This window comes from Cyprinodon tularosa, unplaced genomic scaffold (genome assembly GCF_016077235.1).
Source record: "Cyprinodon tularosa strain WSP-4 unplaced genomic scaffold, ASM1607723v1 ctg100, whole genome shotgun sequence".
Classification (NCBI taxonomy): Eukaryota; Metazoa; Chordata; class Actinopteri; order Cyprinodontiformes; family Cyprinodontidae; genus Cyprinodon; species Cyprinodon tularosa.
In genome coordinates this window covers 666,757-681,828 of record NW_024037783.1, presented here as the reverse complement: position 1 = coordinate 681,828, position 15,072 = coordinate 666,757, and the positions used below count along the sequence as shown (strand labels likewise).

Genomic DNA, 15,072 nt, shown 5'->3' with positions numbered 1-15,072 from the left:
TTCTCTCCCGATTACATCAGTCAGTGCATCTGTGCCTCTTGACACAGGTTAATTTAGGTCAAGACGCATCCTATCTATAACATACTATCTTTGTGAAGCGGGATTTTTTGTGGTTACAGCGACCAAAACAAAGCTACAGAGAAGTTTCAGAGAAACAAGCTCAGGGCTCCCACTAATTCAACATAATGGTAAGTTTTATTTTCATGCTGTTTGTATTTGATTTTATGCCAGTCGTATCATTTTACTTGATCGTATTTACCCCTCCACACTTTAAAGGCTGGTCATTGAAAATATTGTCTAACATATAAGAAAGTACAACAACTTCGACAGGCTTTGAAAAGCCTCACTACCCAGTCAAGATGTGGGAGTTTGTAGGAGAGTCGCCGTCAGTTGGATAGAGTTTGGATAGATTCTAAGAATAGATTTGTTAGAAAAACAACCAATCTAGTTGGTTAAAACTATTTTGGTTAGATTAAACAATGTACTCATCAAAATCTGTGTTAAAATCAATGTTAGTGGCGTCATCTGTAAAACACCGTCCACAATTCCTGAGGTTGATGGTTAAAGACCCACTGTTCACCTCTGAAAGTTGTGATTATACTTAAGTATTGTGGCTGATGAGACTAATTTGTATTGGTCTGCCCTAGTAAAAGTATATATAGGATAAAAACACTACCAAATTAGACATGTCAGTTTTGCCAAAAGATTGGTTGAACACATAACTTCCAACCCAATTTAAACTAAAAACTGTAGAAAAACTATTATGTTTGAATAAAAATGACTAACACCTTTCATTGTTCTCATCATTGCCCAATTTTCACAAACTGTTTCACTGTGTGCTTGAGTTTATTTTCCTAAAATTTTAGAAAAAAAGTGCACCTTAACTGATTAATCTCTTCCAAGACATTTTACACTTCAAAAACTAATTACAAAATATTCATTATACACCAATCATAACAATTGCAAAAAAAATCACAAATTATATTAGAAACTGTAGTTCTGAACTACACCAGTAGGTGGTGACATGTTCACATGAGTGTTCATGAACTGTCAATGTCTCATGAGGCCTTATCTCACCATTACTAGTGCATTGCATCAGCTGCAAGAGTTATTCTATAACTTGGGCTGCATTGCCACCTTCAAATAAATTAATAGATAAAGAGTAGTTTGTTTTTTAGATTTTCTCCAATTTTACTGGATTTTATCTAGGTTTACAGTCAGAGGCGTAGCCAGAAAATTTTATAAGGGTGGCCAGGCAATAGCAAATTTACACTGAGGGGTGGCCGAAAGTAGATGGAACCTCAGGGTCAATCTACACTGTTCCAACAGGAAAATTAACAAACAAAACATCCATATTTTCTAAATAAAGACAAACTATGCTTTCTCACAGGCTTTGCTAACAAATAGGTGAATATATTCAAACATACGTGCTTTCTAGAAAAAAAGGTATAGTGGATAAAATACTTTCAGGTTTGAGTTCTGCGGCATCTTTTCCATTGTCATTACTTGCTTACTTTTATCAGTAATCATTCTGCATATAATTGATATTTACAGGTACTAATATCTACAAAAAAAAAATAATTTAGTAAGTTAAGACTCCTAGATGACATGCAGGGACGCATCATTTTCTCTTTACCCCATAAAACACTAAATCTATTTCTGCTTTTTATTCTGTACTTATTATCTTTAATGTTATTATATAGATGTGCGAACATGTGTGTTAACCACACTGTTTTTGTTGTCAAATAACTGTTAATATATGGAAAATTAAAAAGTTTTGATTATTCCACTTGAGATATTACTGTTGCCACCATCTATATTAGAGAGAAATAAAGGGTAGGGGTGGCCAATGATTTTCTAAGGGTGGCCGCTGGCGCCCCATCTAGCTCCGCCCCTGTTTACAGTGTATATAAAAAAATATATATAATAAAATAAATTAAATAAATAAAACTAAGGACGTTAGGCCTACATGAATGCTCCACCGCCCCGTTGTGGTTGATTTGAGGTACTACATTATGGAGATTAACTCAAATTGCCAAGACGCTTTAAATCACAAAATATGTCTTGTTTGAGGCAGGCAGACTGCGGATAGAGCAACAAATGTTATTTTTCTGAACAGTCGCAGAATAAAACACGTGGGAGTTTATGAGCCCGGCAGCCTGCCGTCACGTAGAGCACGTAGCGGATTGGAAATGAGGAAATATGAGGAAATGACAGCGCGTGAGATCATCGCCTCCCCACAGCTGCTGCTGCTGAACAACTCAAGCGTTTTCCTCATTTCCAACAAAACACACGAACCGAGAGGAGGCTTTAATTTAACTGCTCTAATAATAAAGTGAGAGAAGTCGTGATGGGGCGGGTGGTCTTCCTCCTCCTCCTCTTCCTCCAGGTTTTGGGATCTGCGCACAGCAGGTGTTTCTGTCAGGTAAGAGACCTATGCTTCAGTGTTGATCCTGTTTTTAACAGGTATGGGAAGATGCTTTCATCCTCCGACCGTTGTTGATGAATCTCTTTGGCCAACTGTGCGTAAAAACTTTATGAAAAGCTGTAAATAGAAAGCACGGAGCGGAGAGCTGTAGATAGCTGTCTAAATTAAACGTCAAAGCGGCGGAAATGAAATTAAGCTTAAAAAATAACCAAACAAACTTGAAAGTTAAATGAAGATAATACCCTGAATATTTATTATACATATCTTGTCTGAGCAGTTTCAGTCATTTAAAGCTAAGTGTTACTGATTTCCTTGTGTCCTTTTGGGTAATTATTAATTAAATTAATTAATTAATGAATGTCCTTTGTGTTTGCACTGTATAGTGCTACTTTCTGATACAATCATCCATTTTCTGTCAGGCTTATCCATGCTGGGGTCACGAAGGTTGCTGGTGTCTTTGCCTTACACCTCTGTTTATAGATGTTGGAGATCAGGCTGTTTTTCCAGTGTAGTCCTGTTTCTCTGACTGTGACTGGCTGGATGTGCTCTCTTCATCCTCTGATATGGAAGGTGGCTCAGAGCTCGTCTCCCTGGCTGTGTGTTTCCTGGACGGGCCGCTTTTTACAGCTGCTTTTTGTATCTCTGCTTCTGTCTCCTTGAACCCCAGCCGGCCTCAGCAGATGGGCGCTCACACTGAGCCTGGTTCTGCTGGAGGTTTCTTCCTGTTAAAAGGGAGTTTTTCCTCTCCACTGTCGCTACAAGCATGCTTAGGGTAAGGGATTGCATTTGAGTCAATGAGTCGATGCAATCAACTGGTTTTACTTAGATATAAAACTTTGAATAAATTTGACTGTATGATCTGTTGAACTGTAAAGTGCCTTCAGATGACGTGTTGTGAATTGTTGCTATATGAATAAACTGAATTGAATTGAAATTGCCTATCTCCAGCTGTCTATGGCCGATAGCCGTGAGTCAGGGTCGACCTTAGACAAGTCATCAGTCCATTGCAGGGCACCACAGAGACAAAAGGGACAAACAACCATTCAGGCACACACTCACAGATAAGGAGAATTTAGAGAAGCCAATTAACCTAACAGTCATGTTTTTGGACTGTGGGAGGAAGCCAGAATACCCGGCAAGAACCAACGCATGCTCAGAGAGAACATGCAAACTCCATGCAGATGGACCCCGGGCTGGGAATCAAACCCTTCTTGCTGCAATGCAGCAATGCCACCCACTTCCACTGTGCAGCCCCTGATAAAAACTTTACATTATTTTTATACAGAGATTGAAGTACATGATGGAAACAGAACAGCATTGTGCTGGCTTCATTTTTTATCCAAATCTACTTCTCAAATTAGACCTGTTTCTGGAGAACCTCAGGGTTTGGTGCCTGGGCCACTAGTAACAAAAGTGAAACAATTCAGAATAGTTTTCCTCTACATTCATCAGCGAAGGATGGTATAATTAAACCTCACTTTACTGCAAGTCTACAGATCATTCAGTAATCAAGCTCCCCTCCTCTTTCTCAGGTCACAGGTGAACTGGATGACTGTGCCTGCGACGTAGAGTCCATCGACAGTTTCAACAACGAGCAGCTTTTTCCCAAACTTCAAACTCTTCTGGAGTCTGACTACTTCAGGTTCTACAAAGTAATGCAAACAGTCGTGTCACACACAGATGCTTGGATTAATCAATCTTCATCTTAGAGTTCCTGGTGATTTGTCTTACAGGTGAACCTGAACAAGCCGTGTCCTTTCTGGGCGGCTGACAGTCACTGTGGTCTGAGAAACTGTGCTGTGAAGCCCTGCTCCCCTGTAAGTTTCCATCTCATCCCTCTCAACTGAGATCTCTAAATGATATGCAGTATTTCATGTTTTGCCTTTTCGTACAGATGTTGGAGTCATTTTATATCAGAATGATTCAAAACTGGATTTTGAATGATACGTAATTTTATTTAAGTATTTCAAACATCTGAACTGTCGGTCGCTCCTTTCATGTTAAAGGGAGCTCTGAATGAGTGGGATCTAAAAGCAAACTAATGTCAGTGATCTATTTTTGCATCAACTTTGTCCAGAAACGGTAGAGCAGAAAGACAAGCGTCTCGAACACACAACAGACAGAAACATGAAAGAAACAAACCATGATCCAATGGGTCTGAGTTTGAAAAAAGTATCAGTTCTATATTATAGATTATAGACCCACAGACCCAAACCCCATAGAAAGGTTAGAAGGGGGGAAAATAATTGAAGCTAATTAAATCTGTATCTGCTCCTAGAACGAGGTTCCTGAGGGACTCCGATCGTCTCCGCACAGCAAGGTGAGTCCGTCCAGAACACAGCTGGCTTCTGCAAACTTACTGACAACAATGCTTCGCTTCAGATTTTCAGTTGTTTTTGAAGTTATTTGCTTTTTTATATGATCATAAAAAATCATATATGTTCTTTCCCCCCCCCTTTCTATACGTCATTTTCCATGTGTTTTCAGTATTCTGCAGAGGCAAAAAAGGAGCAGCTGGATGAATGTGAGAAGGAGAAACATCTTGGAGCTGTAGATGTCTCTCTAAGGTGAACCTCTCAATATAGGCTTATTATGTTGTTGTTCTTGACATGTATTGAATAAAATAGCGATAGAAATCTGTCTTTTGTTAAAAGCTGTTTTTTTAACAACCTCTGTCAGCAACATATGGTACCTTTGTCTGGTTTGATGCTGCTGTGTGGAGCTAAACCTGTGCCTTTGCTTTTAGTGAGGAGACCCAAGAGGCTTTATTGGATTGGAGGAAACATGATGATGAGGCAGAGCGGTTCTGCGTGATTGATGGTATAAATCAATCTGTAAAACCTTCTATATAAATAAAATAACAGTTTTGTTTTTATTTTAAAGTATATCACATTACATCGTTCAAACAAATGTAAAAATTTGCTTATGTGACTCCCCTTATTTCTGTAAAAATGTTGCTAAAATGCCCAGACACATGCATTACCTATTGTGGCTAACGTGTTGCTGTTTGCAGATGAGGAGTCACCGGACTCCCAGTATGTGGATCTGCTGCTGAACCCGGAGCGCTACACGGGCTACAATGGCCCGGAGGCGTGGCAGATCTGGACTAGCATCTATGAGGAGAACTGCTTTAAGTAAGCCTCAACACAGATCACACACCTTCATACATACTTTGCTTTTATGTTTGATGTGATTAACTGTTTTTTATTATTATCAATATTTGGTCTTGACCTGAAATTGAAGGTCAATATACAGCATAAGATAAGCTCCAGCAAGTTCTAAACAGTAGAAAACCCTTTTTGGATCTATCAGCTCTATAGTGTGATTGATTATTCACGAGTGCAAAACATTTCGAATAGTTGCAGAATGTCAATATCGGTCAGTGTAGTGCTTAGAGCAATAATCTAAGAGCTCCATCTAAGCCTTTAGCATGTCAAATGTTAACGCTTGTTATATGACTGTTATTCAAATAATTACAAGTGTTGCTTGTATCTGAAGGCTAGGAGTAAAAAAACTATATGTCCGTACAAGTGGTTTTAGATTCCAGTATAATGTTTATTGGATCTGTTTTACCAAAGTAAAAATGCTTGGTGATAAAACACAATTTAATGTGCGCAGAAACCAAAACAGAAAATGCGTGGCTGAATTTTAAAGCATGGTAGTGGAGGTATGATAATCTGAACATTTGTCATTAAATCAACCATTAACTCCTTTGTAGACTAGAGTCAAATGTAAGGCCGTTTGTCCAACTGCTTTAGAGTATTCCAAACTGGATCGTGCAGAACAAAGGTCCCAGTGATCGAAGGATGCATTCAAAGTCCAGACCAGAAGCAATGATGCGAAGAGGAGTTGACCAGAATATCGCCATGGCGATTATAGACTGCTAGAAATTGGAGGGGAGATGCATTATTATTGCTGCAGAAGGTGGTTATTATGAGTTTCACCAGTTACTTCTCCATTTCGACCTGTTTTGTGCACCTCATGTTTATTTTTTTTGAACGCTCATTTAATTCTGATGCCTCATAGGATATATTGTGATGAGGTTTAATTCTGTTAAATTAAGCCTTCCATTTCAAAGATGTCCTGTGGTAAAATCTACATTTGGGGATTTTAACTGTGTGCAGCAGGAAAAAAAATGCTGTTTGTTTTTTCTGCTAAAAAATCAAGCAGAGTGGGATTAAATGGATATGATTTTACATCATTCTCTTTATGTCCTTGACACAGACCTTTTACCATTAAGCGGCCGCTAAATCCCAGCTCCTTTCAGAGCAGTTCAGGAATTGAAGGTAGGCTGTGCTTAATGCTCCATCCAGCCATCTTATTCTGCAGGGATGCATCTCTAACAATCTGATCTTGTTCACAGCTAGAACCTTCTACAGCTGGCTGGAAGGTAAATTAGCGGTTGATCTGCAGACATTTATGATGTTTTCCATTTTTCATGTTTCGTTGTTTGTTTCCTTTCTCAGGGCAGTGTGTGGAGAAGAGAGCTTTTTACCGTCTCATCTCTGGTCTGCACGCCAGCATCAGTGTGCATCTGAGTGCCCGCTACCTCCTGAATGGTGAGGCACTTTGAGTGTGGGATTAGACTTTTATGTTTGGGATGTTTTTAAGTTGCCCTCTGATCCTTTTTCCTTTCAGACAGCTGGTATGAGAGTAAGTGGGGACACAATGTGTCAGAGTTCAGGCAGCGCTTCGACTCTGATCTGACCGCTGGTGAGGGCCCCAAGAGGCTCCGCAACCTCTACTTCCTGTATCTGATAGAACTTCGAGCTTTGGCCAAAGTTCTCCCCTTCTTTAAGCAGCCGTCCTTCCGGCTGTATACGGGCCGACTAGGGGAAGACCAGAAACACAAAGAGCTGCTTCTTGACATCCTGCAGCTGGCCAGGTCAGTCTACAAACCCAATGAAAACTAACAACATGCTATTAGAGTTGGGTACTTTGATATTAAACTCTACTTTCTGGCTTTTTCACAATGTTTTTTCTTGTATAGAGAGAAAGATTTCTTCTCAGTTATGCCCTTAAATGTATTTGTTTTAAACTCCTGGTTTGTATATCTTCAGTATGTTCCTTTGTCACACATTCATAAACCCTCATTACTGGTCTATACTACGGGTCTTTAATTCTAGTCCTGGAGATTTGGTGTCCTGCACTTCTTAGACACCCGAATCAAATGAGTGAATTATCTCCTCATTATGCAGTTAAGTTCTCCAGCGTCCTGTTAATGACCTGAGCCTTCCTTCCCTGAGTAGAAACTCATAACTCTGAGTGGTCTTACTCTTCTCTCTGCACTATGTACAGTTTTCAGCTTCAGAACAGGTGAATACAATCAGATTAATAAGCTCTAATCTAGTTAACCCTAAGTTAAGAACAAGCATACAAGAAGTCCTCATCAATGGACAGAAGCCTGGAAGTGTGCATTTCACATTCATCCATTGAAACACTTTCACTATCAGAATTACAGACCAGGACTGAATGCAGGTCTAAGTGCAACACAGCAGACACCAAAACAACATGGCAATAAGAGGAGATGGAGTTAAAAAACATGTAAATTCCAGCTGTAAGCTATTATGTGTGACTTTAACCATCTGAAGTATCTAATAATTCTATTCAACATATGTAAATAATGTGTTTCTCAAAACAATTTAATGTTTGAGGCCATCTTCAAACTGCCAAAATTTCCTTCTCTACATATGATTGTAACATGAAAGTGCTTCAATATGTTTCTTTTTCAGTGCTTGCTAAAAATGTTAAAATTCTGCATCTTTATTTAAGCTAATTTTGGGAATATGTATTCCTCTGGATAAGTAACTGATCACAGTCTGATGATCCTCTCCAGACTGAGACGGCGTTGGAAAATTTGTGCTGTGATCTCAACAGGTTCTTGCAGAGATCACACCATTTCCTACACCTGCTTGTTCATATCTGTGCTAAAAATGAGGGAAAAACCAGTTAGTCCAAACAAACCTGCTACTTCTAAGTGCTACATTTAGTGAGGATTTTTGAAAAGACCAGTACTCTCCATTTAAAAAAATAAAAAAATAAAAATACTCATGCACAGCGCTCCTGAGAAGGAATGCCTATTGAATGCGTGTGAGAGCATGCAGGAGCCTACTGTATCTCTCCCTGTGCAAGCTCTGTTTGAAAGTTACTTTTTGCATCACTTATACAAGCTTACTTTCCAAAAGAAGATTTTCAATTTTCCACTACGTCAGACTCACCACCAGTAAGTGAAAATGGGCAGGTAAGGACAGCCTTACGTAAACATATCACCAGAATGATTGACAATTAGGAGGACCACTTATTTTGATGATCCACTTGGAAAAAAAACAAACATCCTCCACTATACCTTTAAGATTTGAGAGTCAAGCCATCTGAGGGTTTTAGTCCTCTCTGTTGACTGGGTAGAACATGTTTTCTATGCGTCCTTTTTGCAGTAATTATGTTGCTGTCTGAAACTGATTTTGCTCATCTCTGCTGTCTTCCAGATCTTTTCCGCTGCACTTTGATGAAACTTCCCTGTTTGCTGGAGATGAAAAAGAAGCTGCTAAACTGAAGGTTGTTATAAAGATTACAAAAAAATCACTTCTATATAAAATCTTTATTTCTTTAACTTATTTAAATTTTTTTTTTATACTTGGAAAATATCTGAACTTTAATTGGGGAAAGCTGTTGGAAGCCTGCAAACCTGAACAGCTAAAAAAATGACACGGTCTTGTTTTCTTCTTTTGCCCAGTAGAGGGCGCTCCTTTACAGCTTATTGTCATGTGTGGATAAAATACAGCAAACGTAATGCAATTGGCTTCAGTTAGTGCTGACTAGGTTTATTATTTCTTCTTTAAATGTTGGTGGAAATGTAATTATGTAACGTTTTTTTTCTCCTTTTTCATCAGGAGGATGTAAGACTGGCCTTTCGCAACATCTCAAAAATCATGGACTGTGTTGGCTGCTTTAAATGTCGGCTGTGGGGAAAACTACAGGTGTGCTTTATCCTGCTTTAACTGATCCGATCCTTAAGTTAATAATTATAAATACTAATAACATCATTCCATTCATTTCTAACATTGTCACTGTAACAATGAGTCACTTTTACATTTATCCTTTATACAGATAATTTTTGTGTTTGTGAAAACATAGATGTACGGCACATTGGATAATGATACAGCCACTGTGTTTTGTTTTTAATGGCTTGATGAGTGTTTGGGTGTGTCTTATAACTGGTTGGAAGGCTTCAACTGTACAAATGTTCAAAAGTGAATTACTGTTAACTTTAACTTGTTTGCCCTTCAATAGATGTTTGTTTTAACTTTAGAAACATAACGCAAACAGCCTTCAGGAAAGAAAATGTGCAATGTAAATGAATACTTTTGCTATTTTTTCCCCTCCCACTCTGGGTGTGCACACAGTAGACGGGTCACATGTCAGGGACTTGCACACAATTAATTTGTTCTTGGACGGTACACCAACAGGAAATTGGATAAGAGGTTGTTTTATTAAGATGGTTTCCTTATCGCTTCACTTAGGATTAATTACTGGGATAATATTTTCTGTTTGTATCAGTTTTTCGAACAGGTTACCTTTATGATTTATATGACTGTACTGATCTCTTTATCAATAGAGAGTCAATAGCATTGCCTAAATAAATCTTGTAGTAAGAGAGCGGTGTTCCCTGTGGCTAGATGAAAATTAATTCAAATATTAAGAAATCTTTGTCGAAGCAATAGGAATTAGATTTAACTACAACTTGTTAAATTTATGAGAAACCAGAGTGTGTTTTACTCAGTTTTTTTTTAAATCCCATCCACCCATGTAGCCCCTTTTATTTCCTTAAAGCTACAGTTGTGCTCAAGGATTTCCTTCTTTTCTTTTTTTCTTAAGCTTTATTTTTGTGTAATGTGGCATTTTATCACCTTCAATACAAGTTGGTTGAATTTTTGCTTTTTTACCATCAGTGCACAGTGATTTTATTTACAAACTGTTTTTAAATTATAATTTGTTTTTTCTTATGTGTGGGGGGGGGAAAAATCCCCTTTTAGCACGTTAAGCGATTTAGTATTATGTGCTTTTTAAATTGATTTTTTTCCCTTGTCCTGGCCAGACTCAGGGATTAGGAACAGCGCTGAAGATTCTGTTTTCAGAGCGACAGATTGAAGCGCTGCCCCATTCCAGAGGGCAACGACCCAGTTTCCAGCTCAGCCGGCAGGAGGTCATCTCCCTCCTCAACGCCTTTGGAAGGTGGGAATATGTAGCCTTCGTGATAAAATAACTCTCACTGCATTTATTAAGCATTCTGTGGTTTCTTAAACCAAAATAAACAGATTCCTTTCTTCTTTTCTTAATGTTTTTGTATTCAGAATTTCAACAAGCATTAAAGAGCTGAACACCTTCAGATCACTGACTGGCGAGGAGATGACATAGAGGCCTTTTTAGGGTTTGATCCACCAACTGCAAACTGGATGATCACTTTAAAACTGCTGTAATGAGACTGTTAGGAAAACTCATCTGTGATTGGCGGACATGTTTTTTTTCTTTATTTATGTTGGCTTTAAATTAAATAGATTTATATGACCTTTAAATGTCCATCATGTTGCTTAATGTGTGTGGGTAGTATAAAATTACTGTATTTGGATGACTTTTATGAATCTGAAAGGTGTAAATTATTTCTATAAAATGTAAGATTAAAATGTCTTCATATGAAGTCTGCAGTGGACTTCTGTCTAGTACTGCCTCTGTCCTGTGGATGGCGCTGTTTGTTTAAAAACTTGTCCTACCCAGTTCAAACCAAAGTCAATTTCATAATAGAAAAAATTCTTCTCTCTTTCTTCAAGTTGCTCTACATTTATGGCTTAAAGATGAGTTCAGCTCTTAATATTATTTCACATTTCTGGCAGGTTGCATTGTCCTTTGTTAACTTGTATGAGATTTTTTTTGTTAAACTGTTTACAAACAATAATGGGCTTCATGATAATTATGTTACTTTGGTTTTTTCCTGTTAATAAAGACAGATTTAAGTAGGGCTGCAACTAACTATTATTTTGCTAAATGATTTATTTGTTAATTTTTTTGTATGACTCTATTAAAAATCCAAGAATATTTTTTTTACAGAAATTAATCAGGTAAAACCAAAACTTTTCCATCTGAGGAGTTCTGGATGGAGCGTATCGAAGAACAAAATAGTTTTCTATAAGAAATGCAAAATATTGACATATCTTTTTACAATTTGGATTAATCCCTGCTCAAAATGCTCTAAATGTTTAGTTTCTATCCTCCAGTTAACAATTAATAAATTACTAAATTATTTGACGATTATTCCTAAAATTTATTAATTGTGATTAATCGGATTATTTGTTTTAGCTCTAATTTATTGTATTTTATCCCCATTATGAGATGGTTCATAACAATTTAAATATCAAAATGCAAACCTAGTGTGTATCTGCATGTCTACTCAGATTCTGGCTTTAACCCAGAGCAATAAAAGGCCTTAAGCAGAGTTTTATCGGGGGTCCCACTTCCAGCCAAGTAGGCTCCTAGGACACTTTAGGGGAATGATTGTCATCTTATGGAGCCCTAAGCAGCTTTAGGCAGGCTCTGTGCAATGTATCTGAGATATTAGGGGTTTAAGAGAAATTTTATATAAATTTAACTATGAAGAAAAAGATCACTGAAAGAAATGAGACTGAATGTTGGATTTTGCAAATGTAGAACTTATTTACAGAAATAAGTTCTACAGCAGCAAGACACTTGAGCTGGGATGCTCCCCCCCCCCCCCCCCCCCCCCCCCCCCCCCCCCCCTATTTTCTCCAAATACTGATTTCTCTCAATCCTTGATATGGCTCTATTTATGACACTTAAGTGGTATGTGCTATGAGTTTGTTATTTAGAGATGACTTGGAGATAAATAAATTGTATTAAGATCTGACGTGTAGGCTTCTCCAAATACATCTTTCTACCAAATTTCAATTCGTGTCTGTATAATTTGTCTTTGAAGGTGCACTGAAATAATATTTTTACAAAGTGTATTTATCAATATGGTACAGAAGAGGATTAGGGCAACTGAAAAAGTAAAAAAAGTACATTTTATTTTTAGTTTAATATGGGAAAAAACAGAATTCTAACGTTAATCTCAGAATTCTGACTTCTTCTTTTCTCAGAATTCTGACTTTTTCTCAGAAATCTGACGTTATCTCAGAATTCTGATTTTTTTTTCCTATATTAAGTTGAAATAAAAAATCAGTTAACTTTTTTATTTTTTCAGTGGCCCTAATCCTCTTCCATAATACAATGCTAAATAGAACATGGGATATATAACTAAATATCTGATTCGAGTAGACGTCAGATTATTTTACCCCCGATTAAAAGTTTATGAAAAAAATTTAAGTTTGGAGAAGCGATTTTTTTTCCTACGGTCGTTGAATGCAACACTAAGCCCTGCAGCCGACAGTGAGGGGTTAAGCCCTGTAATAGGATGAATGGATATTGTGGTGAGCAGCATCTGATTACAGACACGCCAGCAGGCTGCGGAGGGAGAAGACGCTTATCACTAAAGGGTGAAACATTTAATTCCCCTGTGCAGAAAAACAAACTTGTTCAGCTCGTTTATCTCCGCCTCCTGCGCAGGAAAACATTTTTGGCTTTTTTTTTCGACCGGAGCGAATAGGACGAGATAGTTCTTCGCTGTCAGAGGCTTTGAGTTCAGTATAAATGGCTGAAGGGGCCCACTTTCCTCTGAATAAAACCTGCAGGATGTCGCAGTTGGTGGAGGTGTGAGTAGAAAGACCAGCTGTTTGCTTTAGGAGGAATATCGTTTTTATTCAGCCGAACAAAAAGGATATTAAGGATTGAGAGTTTGGTTTGTTCCGTCTGCGCGGAGTTAAACAGGTAAGGCTGTTCACCTGGCTGCTGCTGCTGCTGTCTATAAAAACACTCACCTCCTCTATGCATCACATTCCTTACTCAGGGTCACCTTCTTATTTGTTTGTTTTTCTTTTCTTTTTTGTGGTAAAACAATGAATGCATCTATATTTACCAAAACCTTCAATGCAAACACATCCGAGGCTATGGAGGACCAATCCTGGAGGATAATTAAAAGAGATATATGTATATATTTACGTCTTACTGTATAATTTAAGTTCTACTTACATTTATTTGTTTTTTGTATTTTTGGGGGACGATTAATTTTATGCTTATTTATTTTTGGAGCATTTATTTATTTCTGTATTTAGTTTTAATTATGGCAGAATTGGTCCTCCATACAAGGTGACATTACATAAGACTAATGATCACAGCTCTTTTAAAGTTAGTGTTTTTTTTTTAATTGTTTTCTTTTCCTCCCCTGTAATTGACATGTTTTAATCACGTTATACTTTAGGTTGAATACATTTGTGCATCATCAACTAAGTTTTAAACCTGATTTTTTTTTTCTTTTATCAAAAAATACCCAACTCAAAATGTACAATATTTATATTTCGTAGGTTTCTCTATGAAGTATTGGTAATATAAGATATTACACAAAAATATATAGTGGGCTTAATACTTTTTAATACCTAAGTTTTTAAATTAGACGGATTGGGGGGGATGCACCCAAACTCCAATAGTAAAAAAAACACTCATTTATATAAATATTTCTATTTGGAGTACAGTTTCTGTATTTTCAGTATGTTCTCCATGAAGAATGCTTGGCATCTGCCAGAGAACACAAGGATTGGCAAATTCATCCTGGCACCCTGTGCTCTTCACAGATGAAAGAAGGTTCACACTGAGCACATGTGACTGAGGCTGGAGACAGTGGAGAGCAATATGCTGCCTGCAACATCCTTGAGTGTGACTAGTTTGGCAGTGGGTCAGTAATGGTCTGGGGTGGCATTTCTTTAGAGGGCCGCACAGCCCTCCATGTGCTTGGCAGAGGTAGCATGATGGCCATTAAGTACCAAGATTAGGTTCTCAGACCCCTTGTGAGAACATATGCTGTTGTGGGTGGCCCTGGGTTCCTCCTAATGCAGGACAATGCTCGACCTCATGTGGGTGGAGCAGTTTCTGCAAGAAGCTATGGACTGGCCCAACCATTTCCCAGACCTGAATCCAGCATGCCTAGGCATTGTAGGGAGATCATTCAGGCACATGGAGGCCACACACCATACTGAGCCTAATTTTTACCTGTTTTAAGGGCATTACATACAAGTTGGACCAACCTAGTGTTGTGACTCCAAATCCAGACCTGATCCATAAATTTGATTTCCGTTGATGATTTATTTGATTTTGTTGTCAGCACATTTTACTTTATACAGAAAACATTTCATTCATTCATTCCAGGATGTGTTTTTGAGAAGTGTATATAAACACTGCCATATTAATACCGTTGACAGTCTGTAGTTTTTGAAACGATGTAGTTTTTGAAATGATGCAAAATAATAAGAAATATGCAAGTTATGCGAAACAAATCTTGGGGTTGGCTATAAAAGAAATTTCCTGGAAACCATTTTTTTTTTGTCTGGTATCTCTCAGGTTTGTTTATTTCCCAAAAAAGTTTAGTTCCCTTTACCCTTACATTTAACAACCACCCTGTGATAACGCTACACAGCCTTTTTCAGCTTTGAACAGATGGAAAGATTTTTTTTTCTTTTTCCTGTAAAAATTCATTAAGATATATC

The 15,072-nt window shown here is 37.7% G+C and overlaps 2 protein-coding genes across 4 annotated transcripts in view; both read left to right on the top strand.

Annotated features, from left to right (window-relative positions):
• Positions 1 to 2,171: 2,171 nt before the first annotated feature.
• On the top strand, positions 2,172 to 11,441 carry ero1a (endoplasmic reticulum oxidoreductase 1 alpha). The gene is made up of 15 exons (XM_038268837.1): positions 2,172 to 2,425; positions 3,961 to 4,080; positions 4,162 to 4,245; positions 4,707 to 4,748; positions 4,916 to 4,995; positions 5,175 to 5,248; positions 5,442 to 5,562; positions 6,653 to 6,714; positions 6,792 to 6,818; positions 6,895 to 6,987; positions 7,067 to 7,313; positions 8,914 to 8,983; positions 9,319 to 9,405; positions 10,524 to 10,660; positions 10,780 to 11,441. Exons 1-15 carry the CDS (start codon positions 2,351 to 2,353, stop codon positions 10,841 to 10,843), a joined length of 1,383 nt encoding a protein of 460 aa, XP_038124765.1. The 5' UTR covers positions 2,172 to 2,350; the 3' UTR covers positions 10,844 to 11,441.
• A 1,463-nt stretch (positions 11,442 to 12,904) lies between these two features.
• Positions 12,905 to 15,072, top strand: part of pacsin3 (protein kinase C and casein kinase substrate in neurons 3) — a 36,782-nt gene continuing 34,614 nt past the window's right edge. For 2 of the 3 annotated variants that reach the window (XM_038268712.1, XM_038268641.1), the window contains exon 1: positions 12,905 to 13,303. The gene's annotated coding sequence lies outside the window, so the exon portion shown is untranslated. The remainder of the gene's footprint in view (positions 13,304 to 15,072) is intronic. The other variant, XM_038268571.1, reaches the window with a different exon arrangement.